General features: G+C 32.8%; 1 protein-coding gene across 3 annotated transcripts; it reads right to left on the reverse strand.

The window, feature by feature from the left end:
* Nucleotides 1–642: 642 nt before the first annotated feature.
* On the reverse strand, nucleotides 643–19,990 carry LOC148273186 (uncharacterized). 3 transcript variants are annotated; one of them, XR_015824645.1, is made up of 16 exons: nucleotides 19,634–19,990; nucleotides 17,758–18,213; nucleotides 16,715–17,122; nucleotides 16,283–16,504; nucleotides 15,828–15,998; nucleotides 15,249–15,379; nucleotides 14,494–14,605; nucleotides 13,979–14,165; nucleotides 13,553–13,743; nucleotides 13,201–13,323; nucleotides 2,723–2,774; nucleotides 2,041–2,087; nucleotides 1,757–1,820; nucleotides 1,433–1,507; nucleotides 1,054–1,150; nucleotides 643–718 (listed from the first exon to the last, which is right to left on the reverse strand). XR_015824645.1 is itself a non-coding variant. In XM_088239052.1 (11 exons), the coding sequence occupies exons 1-11, from the start codon at nucleotides 19,841–19,843 to the stop codon at nucleotides 9,861–9,863; spliced, it is 2,325 nt and encodes a 774-aa protein (XP_088095178.1). In that variant the 5' UTR covers nucleotides 19,844–19,990; the 3' UTR covers nucleotides 9,127–9,860. The 3 variants fall into 3 exon arrangements, 1 of the variants encoding a protein (XP_088095178.1); XR_015824646.1 differs by lacking the exon at nucleotides 643–718 and having other exon boundaries at nucleotides 947–1,150; XM_088239052.1 differs by lacking the exons at nucleotides 643–718; nucleotides 1,054–1,150; nucleotides 1,433–1,507; ... (1 more) ...; nucleotides 2,041–2,087; nucleotides 2,723–2,774 and adding an exon at nucleotides 9,127–9,974.
* Between the last annotated feature and the right edge of the window lie 653 nt (nucleotides 19,991–20,643).

A 20,643-nucleotide genomic window follows, 5' to 3' on the forward strand; every position in this document is an offset into this window, starting at 1 on the left:
AGGAAATATTATTTGGATTATAAAAGTACGGATTAACGCTGGAAAGGATATAGTTACAAAGTGGCATGTAGGAACTTTACAGAAAAGCCGATTAAAGTTTTGTTCTTATTTAATTAATAAAAAAATATCATGCATGCATATTATTTTTACTACACAATTTAAATGAAAATAAAACCTTTAATTAGCTCTTCTGTAAAATGACACATGTCACTCGGTAACTTTTTCTTTTCCAGTGCCGATATCAAAATAGCACATCTGGGACTATGGATGTTTTTTGCATTAAAACAAAGTGGACTTAAGATTTTAATTCAAACTTAAAAAAGCATTTCATGCCAAAGTGGACTTCGGTGTTATATTTGCACATAAAATAGCCTATTGCGATAACTTATGCATTTTTAATTTCAAAACAGCAAAAAATGGACTTCCATGTTTTATCTGTAAGAGTTAATTGTAAGTTTTATTTTTTTATTCTTCCTGTTTTCCAGACAATAATTTCATCCCCAAACTTCTGACATTCATATTATCTTGCTAATAGTTTCAGTTTGAAAAACATTATGTTTACTTTATTAAGAGAAAATATTTGTTTAAACAGGGAAATAAATGGGTTGAAGGTAATAAACCAGAAATATAAAATAAAAGTAATTTTCATGGAGAATTTATTTGCAGTAATTTAATATAATTTTCATAACATATCATTGAAACACCATCCAGATTGAACCTGTGGAAAAAAATAACAATTAGAAATATTAATAATACAGGGTATCAAATTTATGTGATAAGTGTTGAATCAGAATATAAAGCAGCCATGCTATTGTATCATTTATATCAAACGGTAATTATTATCATCATTTTAAAATCTAATTTATCAGCAATATTTTGAGTATGTCAAAATTATTCTAAAAAAAAAAGTACTGGAATTACCCATTAAGATGAAAGACCGACATGATTTTTGAAGAAATATGAATGTTGCATTAATGATCAATCATACCAGCAAATGAAAGAGAACCCCTTTTATTTCAATCTATTTTATTTGTCTAGAATGAATCCCATTACCTCAGCTCCGAAATGTCAAGCTCCGAAATGTCAAGCTCCGAAATGTCAAGCTCAACCATCCTTCATGGGAAGTCAGTGGACTCGGGGCAATTAAGGACTGTAAAAAAAGAAAAGCAATTAGAACAGAATATTGGCATTTTATTAGAATAAATATTTCCAATAATTAATCAGATTAAAAAAGCAGCCATGATTAGTATCATTATTGTCAAACGGTAATTTTTGTCATCATATTATATTACATACAACTTATAAGGCACCTAACAATGCCTCAAAAGGCAATGTATTATTAGGCTTTTATTAAAAATAAATAGGAAGCTGCTAACACTAAAAGATAAAAAACTTCAAAGAGGTGAAAATATATTTCTTCTATCATACTTACACGTCTATGCAAACATCAACCATATGCCGCCGTGTACATCAGGATGAGTAAATTTCTTGCTACGCCATTTATCATCTGTAAAATAGTAAAAGTATACATTAAAGGAGTTCATTACACTGCAATACATAAAAGATAAAAGAAGGATAAGGTAACATCAGAGCGCTGTGGGTATGAAAGTATTGTCGTCAGCACAATAGTCGGCTAAATATTTTCATTTTATCATCATATAAAAACTTTATCGTATTGGCATAATTATAATATTAACTGCTATATTTAAAAAATGTTTGGCATAAATTATTTCATAACATTAAAATAATATTTTACCAGAAAACTTTCTTTGCAGGGAGCACGCCCTCTTGGGATTGACACCATTCTGTAACCAGCCTACCTGTGAAATAAATGATAATGACCAATGAGATACTTCAAAGTTTTTTTTTTAATACTTATAAACTTGGAAGAAAACTCAGATTTATGTTTTTCTCAGCATCATTAATATGACGGGAAAAGAAGACTTAAAAATATAAAATATCATCATTTACAGTTTACTATATAAATGGAGAAACAAAAGCATAAATCGGAAAAGAAAAATGTCAGAAGATGTTACTTACAAGGCAGAACAGGAGATGATGTGCCATACTTTGGGGTTGGCCTACATCTGAAATAAAAATAGAATTATTACAAACAATGGAGCAGTCAGCATCATTGAAATTAAGGACACAAAATTATCTGTTTTTAACGTTTACAATGAAAAGATTTAACATCAACTTAAAATGACCACCACATTCGAAATTTCATGTTTCCTCGAGTAACACAAACTGACATAAGGGGAATGGAATAAGTAGAAAAATATTATCTGATTATAAAGTCAAAGTGGTATTGTATACTTAATAATTAAGTATATCTATGCCCCCATCTAAGTATATATATATATATATGCAGCAGTGTACCGAGCATTACACATATTAGATTATCTCCTTTCCGACACATTTTGTGAGCATACAAGGAAAACTGGCAAAGTCACAAACTAACAGGTTTAAGTTCACTTTTGATTTTAAGTTTCTTTTGCTTTAAATATACATTCGGTTTTATCGATATTTTCTGTAGCAGATGTTCATAGACTAACTTGATTAATATAATTACCAATTATGTATAAAATAAAACATTAAAAACTTTTGAGGTACAAGTCAACATGGTTAATTTTTCAGCAAGCTCTAAAACTTTGTGAAAAATTACAAGGTCAGTTTTCCTTGTATGCTCACGATTTAAGATAGTAATATAATTTGTACTCACCAGAAATTTGAAGTACAGGTTTCTTCTATACCCATGTTCAAAAAGTTGCAATCTGTAAAACAAAAGTTTTGTCAAAATTTTGGATACACAACACATAAAATATATCCACAATAATAATTTCATTATGCGGAAAAATTAAATTACATATTACACACAAATAAAAAGTCGTGGACGATTGAGTGAGGAAGATGGAAATTCTATTTGTTTTTAAAAATTTCCCATTTACATTCTTTATTTGCCAAAACATTGTCAAACTAAGTCGTGTTTCTAATTATGAAACAAAAATCCTCAAGATTAAAAATAGGCTTCATATATCAAAGTGGAGAGATATATTTTTATTTAAAAGATAGATAAAAATAAACATTAAAAAAATACATTCTAGAATTCAATATCCGTGGAATGAAAAAGATTGTCATACGGCCGTGCCTTTATTTGTCAAACAAAGGTAGTAAAATTAAAATCATAAGATATGATTTCAGTATAAGTATACAATTATTGACGTATCGTTTACCTTCATTCTATTCCGTAAAAATAAGTTTAGTTGAGGTAAATGATGCATTATAATAATGTGACTTATTGGGTTATTGCAGAAAAATGAGAATTAATAGATAGCAATAGAGACAATGCACTTTTTTTTTTTAAATACGAGGTGTGTCATGTTGTATGAATATGTAAAAACAAAAAGTTCTTCATGCCCAAGCAATGTAAAGGATAATACAGTCGAACTTGGTTACAACGGTCACGGAAATAGCAAGATTTCAGATGTTAAGAGAAAAAATTAGTTGACAGTTTAGTTGGTGGTTCTCTTCATCCATTTATTTACTTTTAACTGACAACGTTTCGGATACACAAAAATATTGTTGACAACCGAGCAAAAACCTCACATAATTTAAAAATGTGGTTTACGAAAACTTAAAGACAGATGCCGCTGGACATCGGGGTCGGATGGTAAGTGTCCAAGTACCCGATTGGTTTTTTCACTTTGAATAGATTAATTTTAAAAATATGGTCGAAATTGCTTGCATGAATTCCGAACTTTGTTAAACTAAGTAAGAACCGGCTTAACACCATGTTACAATTTACAACTTCTTTTGTAGTTTATGAGTGACACCCTTGTTTCGGGGATTTTTACAATGTTTTTCAGTTTTTTCGATGCTCTATGGTAAAACATAATAATAATAAACATTAGGAGTGGGTGATGTCAGATCAGTTAAAAACTAACCCTTGAATTTTAAACATGTCTAACTAAGAAGAGGGAAATGTCTGAATTTGTAGATAAGTAGTATTTTTTGTGAAATAGAACATGGCGGGAATAATGCTGTTTGTAAAATGTTTTCTCTGCCCTTATCTACAAAGTCAACATTGTCGAAAAATAAAAAATTTATGAATCTTAATTTTTTAATGTAGACAGTGGTATGTTTCTAAGCACTTATTATAATTTCCCTCAACAGTTTTACTATTAAATTAATAATCTGTAAGAATTACACATATTTTTTACTTGGTGGCAAATATATATATATTTTTATCTCTTATACAGCGATCAATGCTTTTATAAACTAGTAGATTGGGTCAGTCCCATCTTCCTCGTAATAACCAAGTTTAATTGTAATTACATAACATTGTACTAGACTGTGTCATACCCAACAATAATGGGTAGAAAAGATTTATATAGAGTTGGTCCTTTCAGGATAAATACTCATGAATTAATTAGATAAAAGCTTAAGAGTAATAATGTGCCACTGGCTAATCGTCACCCATACGGGCAAAAACCATCTAAATTTTACAGCAATACAACGTGGCATGGGTACTCGGGTCGAGAACTGCAAGCGCAAACCGAAACCGTTCGTTACACGTTTGTTGTTAAACTAAAAACCAAACATTTGGAGCACTTTCGTTCTATACAAAAGGAGCTTATCTAGTGAATTGTTACAAGATAAAAGTAATTACTGCTTAGCTTGGTAAGAAAAACAGCTGACTCACCAACCTTAAAGTATTTTTTAAGCATGTATTTTGTTATATTTTTCTTCATTTCAGCGATAAATATTCAAAAGTTGACTAAGTGTGCGTGCACAATATGCGTACGCAAAAAACCAAAAGTTCTATAAAAACCTTAAAATAAACATCAACTATTTATCCTGCAATGTTTAATTTTATAAATCTGCCACATTAAAAATAGCAATGAATTTCATTGTTAAAACACCCATTTATTAATACACCCCCACGTTTGAAAATAAATACAAGAAAATGTTCTATGTATTTTCCAAACATTGGGGTGTATTCTTTAGTCACAATAAGATAATGCTTTTACCACTAATTCAAGTAATACGGTTTCGCAGATAAGATTTAGATAAATAAAGATAATAAACAAAAAAATCTGCCGCATTATGGTAGGTATTTTTCATAGTAAGATCGTTTTCATGTTTGAATAAAATTAGCACCCCACATTGACCAAAATGCCATTAAAACATGAAAATCTGTTGTTTTTTCAAATAAATATACAGTGAAACCTCTTTACATCGTTTTTAAAGGGACATACTGTAATAAAGGTTCCAAGGTCTCAGTTGTCGACTATACGTTTTATTTATATTGAATTGTATAACTCTATAAAATATCTGATCAAGCCTTAATCTAATTAATTGTAGCTGTGCCAGAATGAGTTTGCTAACTGGGAGTACAACTATATCATGTGCATATTTTTGAAATATGCAGGAAAACAATAATTGCGGAAATTTTAGGTCAATACACAAGGGGGTACGATTGGACACCGCCCTCCCAATCAGCATTATTATTGCTAAGTTAAAATTTCTAAAAGGATGTAAGCTTCAAATGTAAACAAATCATCGGGATCGTAGAACAACGACGGATGTGCAAAAAATGAGACATTGACTTTCTTTTACATTGAAAGTTATATTAAGGCTCTATATAACTTTTTTAATACACATACCATTTGACACTTGGGTTATTTTCTGTACTTATCAAATTGCGACAAAATTTCAAAAGAAAATTTAAACCACTCTCACGTTAAGTTGAAGAAAATCACATGTGTTGTTTTACAATCCCGAGAAATGTGTTTCGATGTGAACAAATAAATTTGGTTAAGAAAACAAATAAATTAGAAAGCAAAAGAGGAATAAAAAATAAATTTATATCATCAAAAACGTACATTAGTCTTTTTGGCAGTTTTATTGTAAATATTTTTTTTCAGCATTAGTTATTTGAATGTGCATAGTAGAAAGTTTTTAATTTCACTTTCGAAAATGAAATCCGCGAATCCGCTGTACTGGTGTGAACACCAGCGGCATACCGTTATTCTCTCTCTCTCGAATGTTACACACGTAGTGTTGTCAAACATATTGACAAAATATTTGAAAAATGTAGATTACGCAGCGTAATTAAATCGATTGATGCGGTAAAATGGTGGGGGTAGATAAACAATTAATGTGATATATTTTTGTTTTGGAAGAAATAAACAACACATCCCGCAAAACAATTATACGAGGAATGAGGGAGGTTTTACTGTATATCATAAGTATCGGAGATAACGGTACGGAAGATACAAAATGAATAGTGGTGAACCCTTTAAAAAAAACCTTAACAACCTCCAAAAATACATAAAACCACTGATGAAATAATTGACCCTCAAATCATTTAATTATTTTCCATCCAGTAAAATTTTAGGGTTTACAATGAAAGGTGGCAAAAAGCCTCTGTGAGACACATAATTTGGCATTTGAGACAAACAGAAAACGAATCTTTCAATATACTTAAAATACTTATAACCGTAGAGTTCCAGATTATGGATCCGTGTAAAACAATAAAAACGCAAGACATTTTTTAAGTAAATAAGAAAACCGTCAGAATTTTAAATACGTACTTATATAACACCGTGATATCCAAGTATCTATTATAAAATCAACAAAATCCATAACACATAATTCTACTACATTATAATATGCTTACGTTGAAACAAATGATATTCACTCACCTACTTATTCACAGGGCAGATGCTAAATATACGGAGACACCTGAACATCTTCACGGTGGCAGATGCATTACGAGCAACACCTTCGGACTTATACTTTTGAATAGCACTTAAATCATATTGACGCCAATCAATAAAGATAATCCTTCCATTCTGCTAAGGAGGAGAACGAGCAAAAATGTGATGAGGAGTTTTGTGGGATGATCAATAGAGACTGTTCCATTTACTGTTCGGAGAATATTATTTGTTACCTTTTACTGCTCATGGTTCAATGAATTAGTTTTAATCAATAAGTTTCAAAGTTAAGAACTATTAAGTTTTATGAAAATGATTGTAAGCATTTTTTTCAAATGATTTTTTTTTAAATATTTTTTTTTAAAACCACAAAATCAAAAACTGTTTTTATTTTTCTTTGAAAGAAGATATCAGTCAAGTGTACTGTTTTTTTTTTTTAATATATTTAATTTCAGTATAATGATTTGTATAATATTATCTCTCATTAAAAAAAAATATTTAGGGGACCAGATTCAAATTTCTCAAAATTGACATCTCTGAAAGAAATTCTGAAAGAAAAAGTGTAAAGATGTAATGCATGTGGTGCCCATTCACACAAAAATCCATCTGTGTATGAAAGCGCATACATATACTTGTGTGCGTTATACTTCTGTGTGATGCGTGTATGTATGTTTATGCGACCATGTGTAATTGTGAGAGCATGAGATAGTGAAGACTCCGAAGGTTTCTTGAACACTGGGATTACAAGGGCATATGAAAATAAAATTATTATTGATTTTTAAGAAATAAGACTCATCTGCAAAGGGTCAGGTGTACGAAAAAGTGGTGGGGAAAATTAATCCCAAAGTTTATGTAAAATAAATATTGCCGAAAGTATTTTGATAGGGATATAATAATGAATTAGCAAAGGAGAAATTTTTAGTGAGAAAAATCCCACCATTAACGAAATACCATCTGTGCAACGAAAATAATATTGAGGTTAAAACATTAATTCGCAGTGCCAAAACTGGCGAATTACTAGTTATATGTATCGTGAAACACCATTAGTAGTGGTAAGAAGAAATTAGTGAGAACTGTAATATATGCCATTTCCATGTAAAAAAAAAAAAATAATAAAAAAAACGTAGACCATGACCTAAATTTATCAAATGCAAGACTTCATAAATAAATGCTCTACATTATCTGTATCATTATATATAACTTTTTTTTAAATTCCCGAAACGTCAATAAAAATATTTGTAAACGATAATCTTGTCTAATGACAGATGACCTCGACCATTTCCCACAAAATTTATCCCCTGCGCACCGAGTACATTTCATATGAAATAATTCCGACATTCTTGTTTTCGCCCGAAAAGATCGTACATTGTACTTTCTTCATTTACTTAGATCTTTTTGTCATAATATCTAAACTCAAAATGGGTACTCAAAAATATACCACTTTTAAGAAAAAGTAATATTAAGAGATATATATATAGCAAAGGTAATCTGGACCTTCAATCACCGACCTGGAATATAAAAACAAAATAATACACAGGGTAAATATAAACATTTAAATGCACAACATAATTCATGGTATTTAATACGCAATAAAAAAATAAACTGAAAATAATATGTTGTAATAGGGTTAAAATTATGAAGACTCGCTTCAATCTATCCCAGTAAATGTTAGAAATTTCTTTACTGATAGTATATGTACTTAAAAAAAGTAAATTTCAAACGTAAAGTACTTTCCAGCATATGAATCCAACAACTTTGTTTGAAATAATAAAAGTATGTTTATAAAACACAAATAGGATTATAATCCGCTGTTAATTATTCTGACAACACACTTCCTCAAAATAGAAAAAAACATATTTATCAGAAATATTTTTTTAAAGAAAAACTTATTAATAAATTAAAATGGATATCATGCAATATCAACTGATTGTATGCTTAATGGTTTCGTATTTAGATTGGTTAAGAAATCCTTGGAAAAATTATTAACCATTAGCCGCTGGCTGAAAATAAATCTTTAAAAAGACAAAAAAATTCTAGAATAGCTTCCTTACTTGTCAAGTCATTTGCGGAGCTCCATCATTTTGATATTTAAATTTTTGCGAGCGATTTTTTTTAAATATGATAAACTGAGCTTCCAAGCAAAATCCGCATATAAAAAATATATTTATCGATAAATGTTCTCTGAAATAGCCAAAATAATATTTAAAATCCACCATGGCTTGTTAATGTGAATTTTATGTACGCATGACGAACTAAAGCTGACAGAAAGGTGAAACAGGTAACCAAAATTCTTGACTAAATTGACCGGCAACTAAACAATTTTTTTTCTTTATAAATTAATTAGCTTCCAGTGAGCTTTTCTAGATGAATATTACTTCATTTTCTCAAATTTTTTTATTAAAAATTATTTTCTTTTGAATGCATGAAAAAGCAGAATATTAGTTATCAGATTAATCATGTAATAATTGATTGAATGACATTTTAAACAAGTATTAGATACAGATTATTAAAAGAATACTTAATTTCCTTGTGTATTGTGCAGTAATCTCGCTATTAATAGTATATTTAATTACGTAACATTGGTATTTTTAAGGCATAGACATATAGTAAACAGAGGAATGATCTGCATTATATTAAATAGATGTATTTTCTGTATTTCAGAATAAAAATTCAGAAGAGTAGAGTAATTTTAATACATTTAATTTATAAGTTTATTATGTTTTAAAACATACATTTATAATATCTTAATATAAAAGGTGGATTAACATAAAACCACAAATACTTAAATTGGGGCGATTTGAATATCACCAAAAGATACAAATATGTACGTTCACCTCTCACATCAAACAATGTCTCATTAAAAAAATTTGTTACTTTGCTCTACACAAATACGCAATCAGAATGAGGTTAACGCACATTCAAAATTCCCCGGACACGCACTTTACTAGCACTAAACTTCTGTCACTCGGAGATTGCACATCCAGAAAATAGCCAGGAATACGGCTTATTAATAACTACAGCTATCGATATAATCACTTGTATTAAATAACTTAGAATAATAAATTACGTTCTCCATAATAAAAAGGTAATTTAAAGAATAGAATATATAATGAATGTGAAGTGTCGCTAGCGAGTAATGCCTTAGTAACGCCGCCTCTTGTTGGGGAAGTCTTCCTGGCGCGAGTCCCAGCGGTGTCCCTCCTCGTATCCCATGTGGCCACCGCCGCCCATTGAGTCGTAGTCATACGCCGAGTCCTATATGTTGTGGGTTTACAGACAATGCTTTACATTCCCGCACAGCACTATACATGCACAGTTACGCACGACTGCTAACCTAGATTGGTATTGCAATATGACCTAAATTATTTACACACCCCACCACACTTCCGATACCCAATACTATTATACTATCCCCGGGAGAGATACGAAGTGTCGTGTTTTGTACCCCAAATTTCACCTAGAAATGTTTAGTTTTAACGCTCAATTTATATTATTTATAGATACGCATGGATAAACTCCGGCTGTCATAAGCGCGAGGCGAGTAAACAGAGAACAAAAATGATAAAACAATATTGTCATCAACATAGTTATGATGAATAATATGATGCATCAGTTATGTTGGCCAACCAAACTGCGGCCCATATATTCCACATAAATAGTTAATAACAAAATCATACTACATCAAGTTCCTGGATACTTATCACTTGCAGTACACAACTCCCTTCTCATGATAAAAATATTTTTTAAATCTCAAGATAGGAGAAATTTATATTTTAATTTTATAAATTCATCCTACCTCGGGGGGGTAAAGAACATATTTTACTATTCTAATACAAAATAGGCAGTGCCAATAATTTCCTTCAAATGTATAGAATTCGGATTTTTATATTAATATCCATTCATTATTGAAAGACAAAATGGTGTAAATCGTATCATTTTAATGCGGCATTCAAGGATTTAAGACATTTAGGTATGTTCTTCCTTGACACGCAACTAAATTTGACGAATGCATTCAATATTTTTCATGAAACATCTTAATAATTTTTGTGAATAATAGGTTGAAACCAGTATGTATAGATAAGATATAAATTTAACAAGATGTTTAATAAGATATATTAATAGTTTTCAGAGCATAAAAAACCACATTGAATTGTAAAAATAAAAGTAAATACTTAAAAATATTTTAGTATATAGGAATGAATGTGAAAACATCGACACAAATTATTGAATTAATTTTATTGTGAGCAAAAAAATAGAACCGCTTAGTAGTCGATAAAATATATTTAAAAGTAGTAACGATTTAACTTTGATTCAGATAATATAAAATTGACGTCCATATCCGGCCACATTAGAAAATGGCAAACATGATATAAAATAAGCAGTTAAAATATCTATGATTTCATCCCAGTCGGAATGAGACAGTCATTTTGCAATACAATCATGATGAGTCGCAGCATGGGTAAAAGTGTTCAATAAAATTAAATGGGTGCATAACTTATATGTATTGTAACCTGGAAACCATTTTTTGGCAAGCCGAGATTTAAATTATATTAAACTTATAAATATCTACACCTGTGGAGAGGTCACTTATATTTCAGTCCAATGACTTTCAGTTTGGCAATGCAAAGATAATTATCACCCCTTTCATTAAGTTACCCCCCCCATAAACCCTGATATAACAGCTCAATAGCATTGGAGACACGCTTTGCTGTTCGAAGATAGAAAGAAAATTGAATTAAGATTGAAAATGGCTCTACTGTGTGAAGGAAAAGACAATGTTAGAAATATAATACATTTATTGACCTTTTAAGATTACATTCAGAATAAAAAAAAACGAAATATGAATACTACATTACAATTTAACAAAGGATGGTTACCAAAATTCAATAACATTATAGAATGACTCCCTTGAGTGCGGGTAAACCATCAACTAAGTAGATAACCAAGATGTAGGTGGAAACCATTTTTTAATGGGAGTATCTACACTCAATGGCTGACAAGTTGAGTGTAAGAAATCAAACAAAATAATTGGTAAGATGAAGAACTTTTCGAAAGAATGAAGTTAAATAAAATCCCTACCTCCATACAGACCGAGTGAGGTTGGTACTTACAAAACTAATATTGTTAAAAATACTAGGTATGCAATTAAAATTGAAATGTTTGCACTCGAAACAGGGAGTAAGATCATTATCTTTTTAGAATGTGAAATGTAAATTTGCTGCAAAGGGGGCATTACGTACCTCATCCTTCGTTAACTTTATGGTGAAAAACAAACTAAATGATTTTAGAATTAAAGAAGGGGCATTACACCCCTTTAAGTCTTGGGAGTTCCCGCATTCAAAGGATTGACATAGATATCTTAGTGGGTAAAAATAACATTGTCAAAACATTCTAATCCCCCTAAGTTCTACGGAACATGACAAAAAATGGTTTCAAGGAAGTAGTTAATTATTATTGTAGACGAGATATATAGTTCATATTAATACAGTTTTTGTTTAAAAGAGCACAAGTCGACACGTCATTCAAATTATTATAAAGGAACCTAAGCAGTCGATTTTTATTCATTTTAGTGTGAAACAATAAAAAAATATATTAAGCTCTTAAGGCAGTAAATATATAAAATTCAACTAAGTAACTCGACATAATATATTAGTCAAGTATGTAATGTTTTTAAAACATGGCAGTAGACTCAATTCACGAGCGAGTTAAATTCATTGTCAAAATGAAAAGCAGAATATATGAAATTCCAGCAAAATAATAGCTGATCGACAAGATCAAGCCACTGTAAATTAAAAAACATCAGCACGTCTCTACCAACTTTGTTGCACGGTGTCTTAATTTGTTCATTACAGGTGGCCCCCGAGTTTGTTCGCAATTCTATTTTCTGCATTTTTGTCAATGCAGCATTTCTAAATACTGAACTTTTTAACTTTATTGTAATATGCTCATTTATAAAAACATAATCGGAGCCAGAGATGAAGTATGGTCCCATTGCAGTATTGTGGACTTAAATCAGAGATCTGATGTACGAACTCTGTCCTATTAAAACATGAATTCCATTTTGTAGTATTTACTTATGACTAGATAAAAATGGCTCCAATTTTTGGGTAAATCTTTAGAACGAGAATATTTTTTTAAACCAATAAAATGCACAATATGTTTTTATGCGTTCCCTACTTTGTGTGCACATAAATTATGGTCGCCTGAACATGCAATAGATACCTATAACTTACTTAATTTTTTTAAATTTAAATATCACAATTCTCAATAAAACAAGAGTCTACTGCATTTTTTCTTATATTAAGCTTCTACATCCAATTAGATACTATTTTTAATAAATAGTATACAATTCCGTAACACATAAATAAATTTAACTAGTCTTTGAAATTCAGTCTAAGGATTCCAAACTCATATTAAGTGGATAAATTGTAGTCCATTTATACTCGAAATAAGTGAATATGAATTAATAGAAGTTACGCACCATCTGCATGCCCCCAATGTTGTCATATCCCCCCCTCTTGTTGTCCATAGAGTTGTCATATCCTCCTCTTCCTCCTCCGAGGCCCTGTTCCTGCTGGTCCAAGATTCTGTTTAGTTGTTGGGCCTGAAACACCGACAATAATATAAGTCACCTTTCGCTATCACATTATATCTGCAAGTCAGAGAAAAGGCAATTGTTTTTCCAATGTCGACACGCCAACTTTATTTTTAAAATTACGCTTCCTTAGGAAACTTCAATCTAACCCCGGTATGCAATTCTACGATGGCAGAATGGCCTCTCTAGAATGAAACTGTTTGGGGTTGTGGGTAGTGTAGTAGGAAAGAGTGTCTACCTTCATGAAGAGCGTGTTCTCTTGCTGGCGCCGCATGAGCTCGTCTTCTTGCAGGCGCATGCGCGAGGCCATGTCCTCCTGTTGGCGCAGGATGGACTCTCGTTCCTTCTCGCGCAGCTCGTCAGCTTGCCTCTCAGCCATCTCCCACGAGCGCTTCTGCCGCTCGCGGTCCAGTTCACGAAGCCGGAGTTCTACATTGGAAAAAACAAACTTGTCATCAATTTATTCAGACACATAAAATAAAATTTAATATATGACATTTTGTACACCTAACGTCGACACGAAAATCGCATAGAACGATAACGCTTCCTGTAGGTAAATTAATTTTCCCCAAATTCCAATTTCACTGTCTCAAAAATAAAGGCGTAAAATTCCGCAATTTTTTGGGGGACTATTACAAAATAGTGCAAAATAAACAGTACTTACGTTCCCTCAAAACTTCAGTCTCATGCTCGTATTTGGCGAACTCCATCTGAGCCTCGAGCTTCTCTTCTTCCAAAATGAGTTCCCTCTTTACGGCATCTTCCTTCTGTTTGTATAACTCATAGAGTTGCTTCCACCTGGTACCATATTCGTGCTCAAAGCTCCCAGGTTCTGCAAAACGCGGCCCAACCTAAAGGCAAAAACAAACATGTTTAGTTTGCTATCAGTGCTGATTGATTTTATTCGCCAAGCCTGTTAAGATAAATTAAACAGGGTATTAATAAAAATTCCCACTTTTTTTCAAAATGTTGAGGAGAGTTGTTGCTGATTCAATCTGAGAACTAAAACATTTTAATGTTTTGTACAGTTTTCAATAATTAACAACTTTTTTAATATTGGTGTTGTTTTTTCCTTCTTTTTTCAGTGTACATACTGAAATATTTATTTAAACTAAAAAAACGTAAAAATTACAGATGGTCCCTCCGCCACCTGACTACCAACATAATATCGAGACTTACCTCCCTGGCACGGATAAACTCGGGTGCCCCCCTACGAGGAATAGCTTTTTCTGTGTATCCATCTATTTCATCCACTTCTTCAGATATCTCCAACACAACAGGACGCAACGAGCTGCAAAAGAGGAAATAATCATTTGGTTTTGCGCAACAGGCTAGGGATTCCCAAGTACAGTAAAGACCGTACAGAGCACCTACGCTTATTAAATTTTTGTTATCTCTCAGTAATCGAAAACCTGCATACAAGTTGCAATCCTAACCACTAAGCCACAGGGGCCGTAACAAGGGTTACCAACACAGAAAAGTGCTCACATATGCTGTTTTCGGGTATAAAATATATATAAATTGCAAAACACTGAGGAATTTAGGTGCTGTATTATATTTTCAAAAGATTGGAAATTTGTTTTTATTGAAACAGAAAGCACCATTGTTAGTTTAACTTATTAGTAATAATAATTGAACGAATCTATCTTCACAGGATAAATGGTGACCTCACTTTTGCAACACCATTCCTTGAACCAAATCACAATACTAATTTTACAATATATTTTAATTTAGTTGTGTACACTGCATTAAAAAAATGTGTTTACTTTCTAGTTTCACAGCCAAAATAAATTTAGTTGTGACTTTGAACCAAGTTTTTTTTTAATATACCCAGTTACCAATTCCAATACTAGATAAAAGCATCAGACAAATATTGACAATAGGGAGGAAATGAGTAAAAAAAAAAAAAAATTAACTTTCGGTATATAACTCACGCAGTCAAGAAGAAGCAACGTTCGTTACAATGACGTATTGCAGCCAAAGCAGCTGCTTTCCGGAAGAACTCTACAATCCCTTCACCGAGTGACTTTCCCCTCTCATCAACCTTTACAACAGCACGTTCCACCTGAAAGAGATTGAACGGGAGTGTTACTGTATGGGCACACAATTAAGCAATTCAACTAAACTAAGCGCGTATTAAAGCAAGGTCAGGTATCAGCATTCCGTGTCTGCTATCTAATTGGGACCATATGGCATCTACAAACGTGTAAGATTTGCCAATACTGAGTTTGGTGCATCCTCCGTTAACATTTTAGTCTTCAAAAACCGAAATGCCGAATAAAGTTTTTAAAAAGTGGTTAAGATGTGCAGCCAAGTAAACTTAACAACCAAGTAAACTTGCAGCCAAGTAAACTTAACAACCACAGCTTGATAGTCATCGGATATGAAATTGTCGCCAAGAGTTGCTGCATCCATTGTTTTATTGATATCATAGATTTATATACTACTAATAATAGATAAGATAGATTCAGATCATAGAATAATACTTCATAAAAAAAATTATAGTAAATTACCTTGCCAAATACTTCAAAAGCTTTATAGAGCAGCTCATTCGACACATAGGAAGTTAGATTTTTGACCTTGATAGCAGCATTATGTGGAGCAAACCTCACACGGAGGGGACGTCCTCGTCTCATACGACCGTCCACTTCACGCTTTGCCTTCTCAGCGTTTGCTTTGTAATCCTAAAATTGGAATTATAGTTACTAAAAGCGACAGTATTCTCTACCACAAAAATAATGTTTGTTTTAGAAATATAAAGTGTACCTAACTTTATTAATAAAAGCTCGAATGTTTTATAAAACAAGCAAGATTCCTTCAAAGCTGGCTTTAGTTAATCTACCCCACATATTGGCACTTCGCAAATCTATGTTAGAGTTCAAAGCGTGGCGTAAAATAGGGGCAAATATTTATTTTTTATTAAATATACTTTAATGAGTTTAAAACTATTTAATGAAGGGTCACTTACAATTCTGATGAATGCAAAGTTCTTCTCTTTGTTGACGAACAACTCGGATGTCTCCCCGTATACACTGAAAATCTCCAGCAATTCGTCATCGGTGACGTCGTTGGTCAGGTTTCCAATATACAGGCGGTTTCTGCCAGAAAATTTCTGTTCAGTTTGATCCAGAGGTGGTAGGTCTACCATGGAGCCGGATAACTCATTCAACTTAGTCATCATGAAGTGTTCCTGCAATGAAGTTGAGATATTAATATCAATATATATTTACACAACTATACGAAGTATAATATTGTCCACCCAATTGTCGACACATATCTCATACAGCACAAGTATGCTTCCTAAGGGTTATTAATCTGTCCCCGACATTGGAATTCTAAGTTTATTTGAAACTTTGGAATCTGATAAAATGTCGAGGATAAAATTTTTAAAAGAAGTTACCTCTCTGTTTCCTGGAGCTCCCTTTTCTCCGGGAATCTGTCTGCGGCCACCCCCTCGTCCCCCACCACCGCCGCCCCTCTGCGGCCCATCCTGCCCAACCTTGTTCAGACTTGTAGTGCTGCTGTAGTTGCTGTTGGGATGCTGGAATTGATTTTGATTCTGGTTCTGGTTGAACTGATGGTTCTGAACTGGTTTGTTCTGCTGCACATGTTGAGGCTTATTTCCTTGCTGTTGCGGCTTATTGACATTAGTATTCTGCTGCTGTTGATTCTGATGCTGCTGATTCTGCTGATTCTGTTGGTTCTGCTGATGCTGTGGCTGCTGTTGTGTTTGTTGCGGTTGCTGTTGTTGCTGCTGTTGATTGGCATTGACGTTAATGGGTTTGTTGGGTTGATTCTTGGGTGGTCCCTGTAAATAATAAGGTTTTTAAAAGAGATATACAACAATTTGTTAGTATTATATATCTTAAAATATTTTATCAGCAACAATATGTTGGCATCACAGTGAATACTCAAACTACTTTCATCAAAAAACATCATCTGTACATATATATTAAAACAATTTTAATCAGTCTTTATTTTTAGATCAATAAGTATTATTTTTAATAGTAATTATTTTTGGTTACCAAACAAACAAATAGCGTCACCCTAACTTGTAAATCCGCAAAGCAAAATATTTATTATTTAAATAAATAAAATAAACTACTTTGAACTACGTCACTAGTTTTTTCAAATCAACTAATGATAGTGTTGTGATAGATTTCCGGTTTACGGCAAGCTAATTCAGCAGAATTTACCTAAGAAAACTAATGATTTTACACGCGGAGTAATTTAAAAATTAAACTTAGAAATTGTGGGGATGATAATAACACGACGTATAAAAATAAATTGGCGTAAACACTTTGAAGAAAAAAAAACTTTACTGCCATTCGCTACTGAAGTAAGAATCATATCTCTCCTCTGAAAAGGGGCAAGTTTAGGATTTATAAGTTTTAAAAGTAAGGCAGACGATATTGAATACAAGTTGCATTTTGCGGTACTTACATTTTGCTGTTGGTTTTGTTGACCCGGAGGACGCATGTTATTCTGTTGCTGGTTTTGCTGGTGAACATTTTGCTGTGCCGGTCGAGGTGTGTTCTGCTGCCCCACATTTTGCTGGACCGGGCGAGCATTGTTGTTCTGCGGCGGATTATTCTGAGCAGGACGGGGGGTATTCTGCGGAGCGTTCTGAACGGGGCGAACGTTACTCTGCTGGATATTTTGCTGGGGAGTGCGATTTTGCTGGTTCTGATTTGGAGGATTGCTCTGAGCAGAGGCCGGTCGGCTCTGGACGGGAGAAGAAGGAACTGATGGTTTGGGAGTAGGAGGCTTCGGCGCTTGCTGTACTACAACAGGCTTAGGAGCTTGTTGGACCGGCGTTACGGGTTCTTGCTTCAAAGGCTCCTGCTTCACTGGCTCTTGTTTTGCGGGAACCTGCTGAGGCACAATGGGCTTCACAGGCTAAAACATAAAATTATTTCCAAATTAGCAGAATTATGATACCGATGCTATTAATGAAGAATTTCAGGAGAATGATAGTCAAAAATAAATTATTTATCATATGGTACTCGGTAACCCACCCCGCGATTGTCAGGCAACTACTTTAATCCATCATTATTTTTAGTGGCTGAAAGCACAACAAAACCAAGATCTATAATTTGCTGGTATTTGTATGTCAAATTCAGTAGGATTATAGGACTCAACTCGGTACATTTAGAAGAATTGATTCAAAGGGCAACTGAAAACGAGCTCATAAATATATTAAGAGACTTGAGTTCTGAAGATGGTGAAAAATAACTGTCAATAGACGATGGTCCCTATGTTTACTATCGAAATCTGAATTTTGCAAGGTTTCCAGGAGGGCAAAAACCAGACTTGATAAATTTTCAAGCATAATTTATATTTATTAACGTAATACAACATTTAAAGATAAAAATAATCAATACACACGTGAGGCAATTCTACAGTATCTTATAGAAATTTTCAAGAAGCGTAATTTATATTTATTAACGTAATACAACATTTATAGATAAAATAATCAATACACATGTAAGGCAATTCTACAGTTTCTTTAGATAGCTTCTTTAAAACTCATCAAGCTTTGTTTTAGCTCTACTGTAAACCTAGCATAATGGGGGTTCGATATATACACAGGGACCGTGGACAAATATCCTCGCAGATTCCTCAATAATTATTTTTTACGAAACATCTGTTGTAAATTTTGCCAAATAGTGTGTATGAACCCTACTATAATCCGCGGTGTTCACTAATTGGCGCGTGCCTGATTTTTAGGGTGGCGGATCACTGAATGCTGTATAATCATTCAAGTTTTTAAAAAATAAAAAAACATTCTTTAACTAAACATTGTTCCTTGCATTTTATTAAAACCTCAAATACTAAATCAGTATAAATAAGATTCCTTCGATGCAGGTTTTTGATCTACCCCACATATTGGCACTTTGAAATTCCTAGTATTGAATTCAAAGCGTGGCGTAAATTAGGGGCCTGAGAGATTTGTTTCATAAAAGCTAACATGAAATGCGATGTAAAATGTAGTAGAAGCGTATTAATAACTTTAAAAGGGAAAATAAAGTGCCACGCCACGTGGCCTAAATAATTTAAGATCCTGAAAATATCTAAATATTTCACACAAAATGGCGAAACGATTGCTCATGGTACAAATAAAACGCGTTTGTAAAACACGTTTGGGTGGTCACAAGGGTAAAAAATATTAATAAAACCACGTGCAATTTCGAAGTAGATTGCAAAAATGCTATTATCGATGAAGATTCGACGCGTGACGCGCAAGAAATAAAACGACGCTTGACCGCCATTTTGTAAGTCTCCTTTGGAGCTGAAATATATTTTTGGTCTTTCTTACCTCTTTAATTTGCGGTTTTGGACTCTGGTTATTGAAGTTCATCGACCTGTTTTGTTGGTTGTTTTGGAAACCACCTCCATAGGGCTGATCAAATCTTGAACTTCTGTTGTTGAAATTCCTGTTATTCCGTCTATTGGCCCCGCCGGCGCCACCTTGGCGTTGGGGCAGAGGCTGCCCCATTCCCATCCCCATTCCACGATTTCCGTACATGTTAGGACTTGGCGATAATCGTAACGGACAAAACGGTTTAATCGCGTTAAGAATGAAGACAAGAGAAAGTTTAAAAACAATATTCAACCGCTTTATAATCAATTTCACAACGCACGTACGCTACCTAGCGCGTGTCAGGAGAAATGGGCGGAAGTGGATAATGTTACACTTTATATAGCTCGCGTGGTAGAAAATTGAACCAAAATGCGAACCCAACGTAACCATTATTGTTTTGGATGCGTTTACTTTACGAAGATTTTTTTTATTTTAAATAGGTAAGTACTTTTAAGCGTTTGTTTTTATATTAGACCAAATAATATTGAACTAGTTACTCTTACTTCTAATTACAAATGCTGCGATGCCGAGAAAAAGTAGGCAATGACAAAGTCAACTTTACAAAATATTTGTAAATAAATCGTTTCTACCGTTTTTTCAATTATTTCATTTTAATTATTTCGCATGAATAATTTCCCTGACACTTGTTTTAATTTTTTAAATTCGCACCTACAAAGATAATATTATTATGTGATATTAGCCAATGTATTTTGCTTATTGCAAGGAAAATATGAGTATTTATAAATATCTTCTACAAGCGTCCTAAAAAGAATTTATTTTAATCAATTCAATAGAAATTAATCAAAACAAACCATCCCGCCGTAGGGGTAGACAAAGAGGATAAAACGCCATATATTTCTGTCTTTGCATTCAGATCTTGCTTCCACTATATCCATACATCTTTTCATGAATGCACGCCGATTATTTTGACAATTGACATGTCCATCTTCAAGTACCTACTTTAT

The sequence above is a fragment of the Micrasema longulum genome, unplaced genomic scaffold (genome assembly GCF_059751315.1).
Source record: "Micrasema longulum isolate JH-2025_06_02 unplaced genomic scaffold, ASM5975131v1 h1tg002046l, whole genome shotgun sequence".
NCBI classification, from domain to species: domain Eukaryota; kingdom Metazoa; phylum Arthropoda; class Insecta; order Trichoptera; family Brachycentridae; genus Micrasema; species Micrasema longulum.

Coding starts and splice junctions, on each gene's coding strand:
- LOC148273186 (XM_088239052.1), bottom strand. CDS start 19,843: ATGTACGGAAATCGTGGAATGGGGATGGGAATGGGGCAGCCTCTGCCC. Junction 16,505..16,714: donor GAGCTCCAGGAAACAGAGAG/GTAACTTCTTTT, acceptor ACTTCATTGCAG/GAACACTTCATGATGACTAA. Junction 13,744..13,978: donor GACTGAAGTTTTGAGGGAAC/GTAAGTACTGTT, acceptor TTTCCAATGTAG/AACTCCGGCTTCGTGAACTG.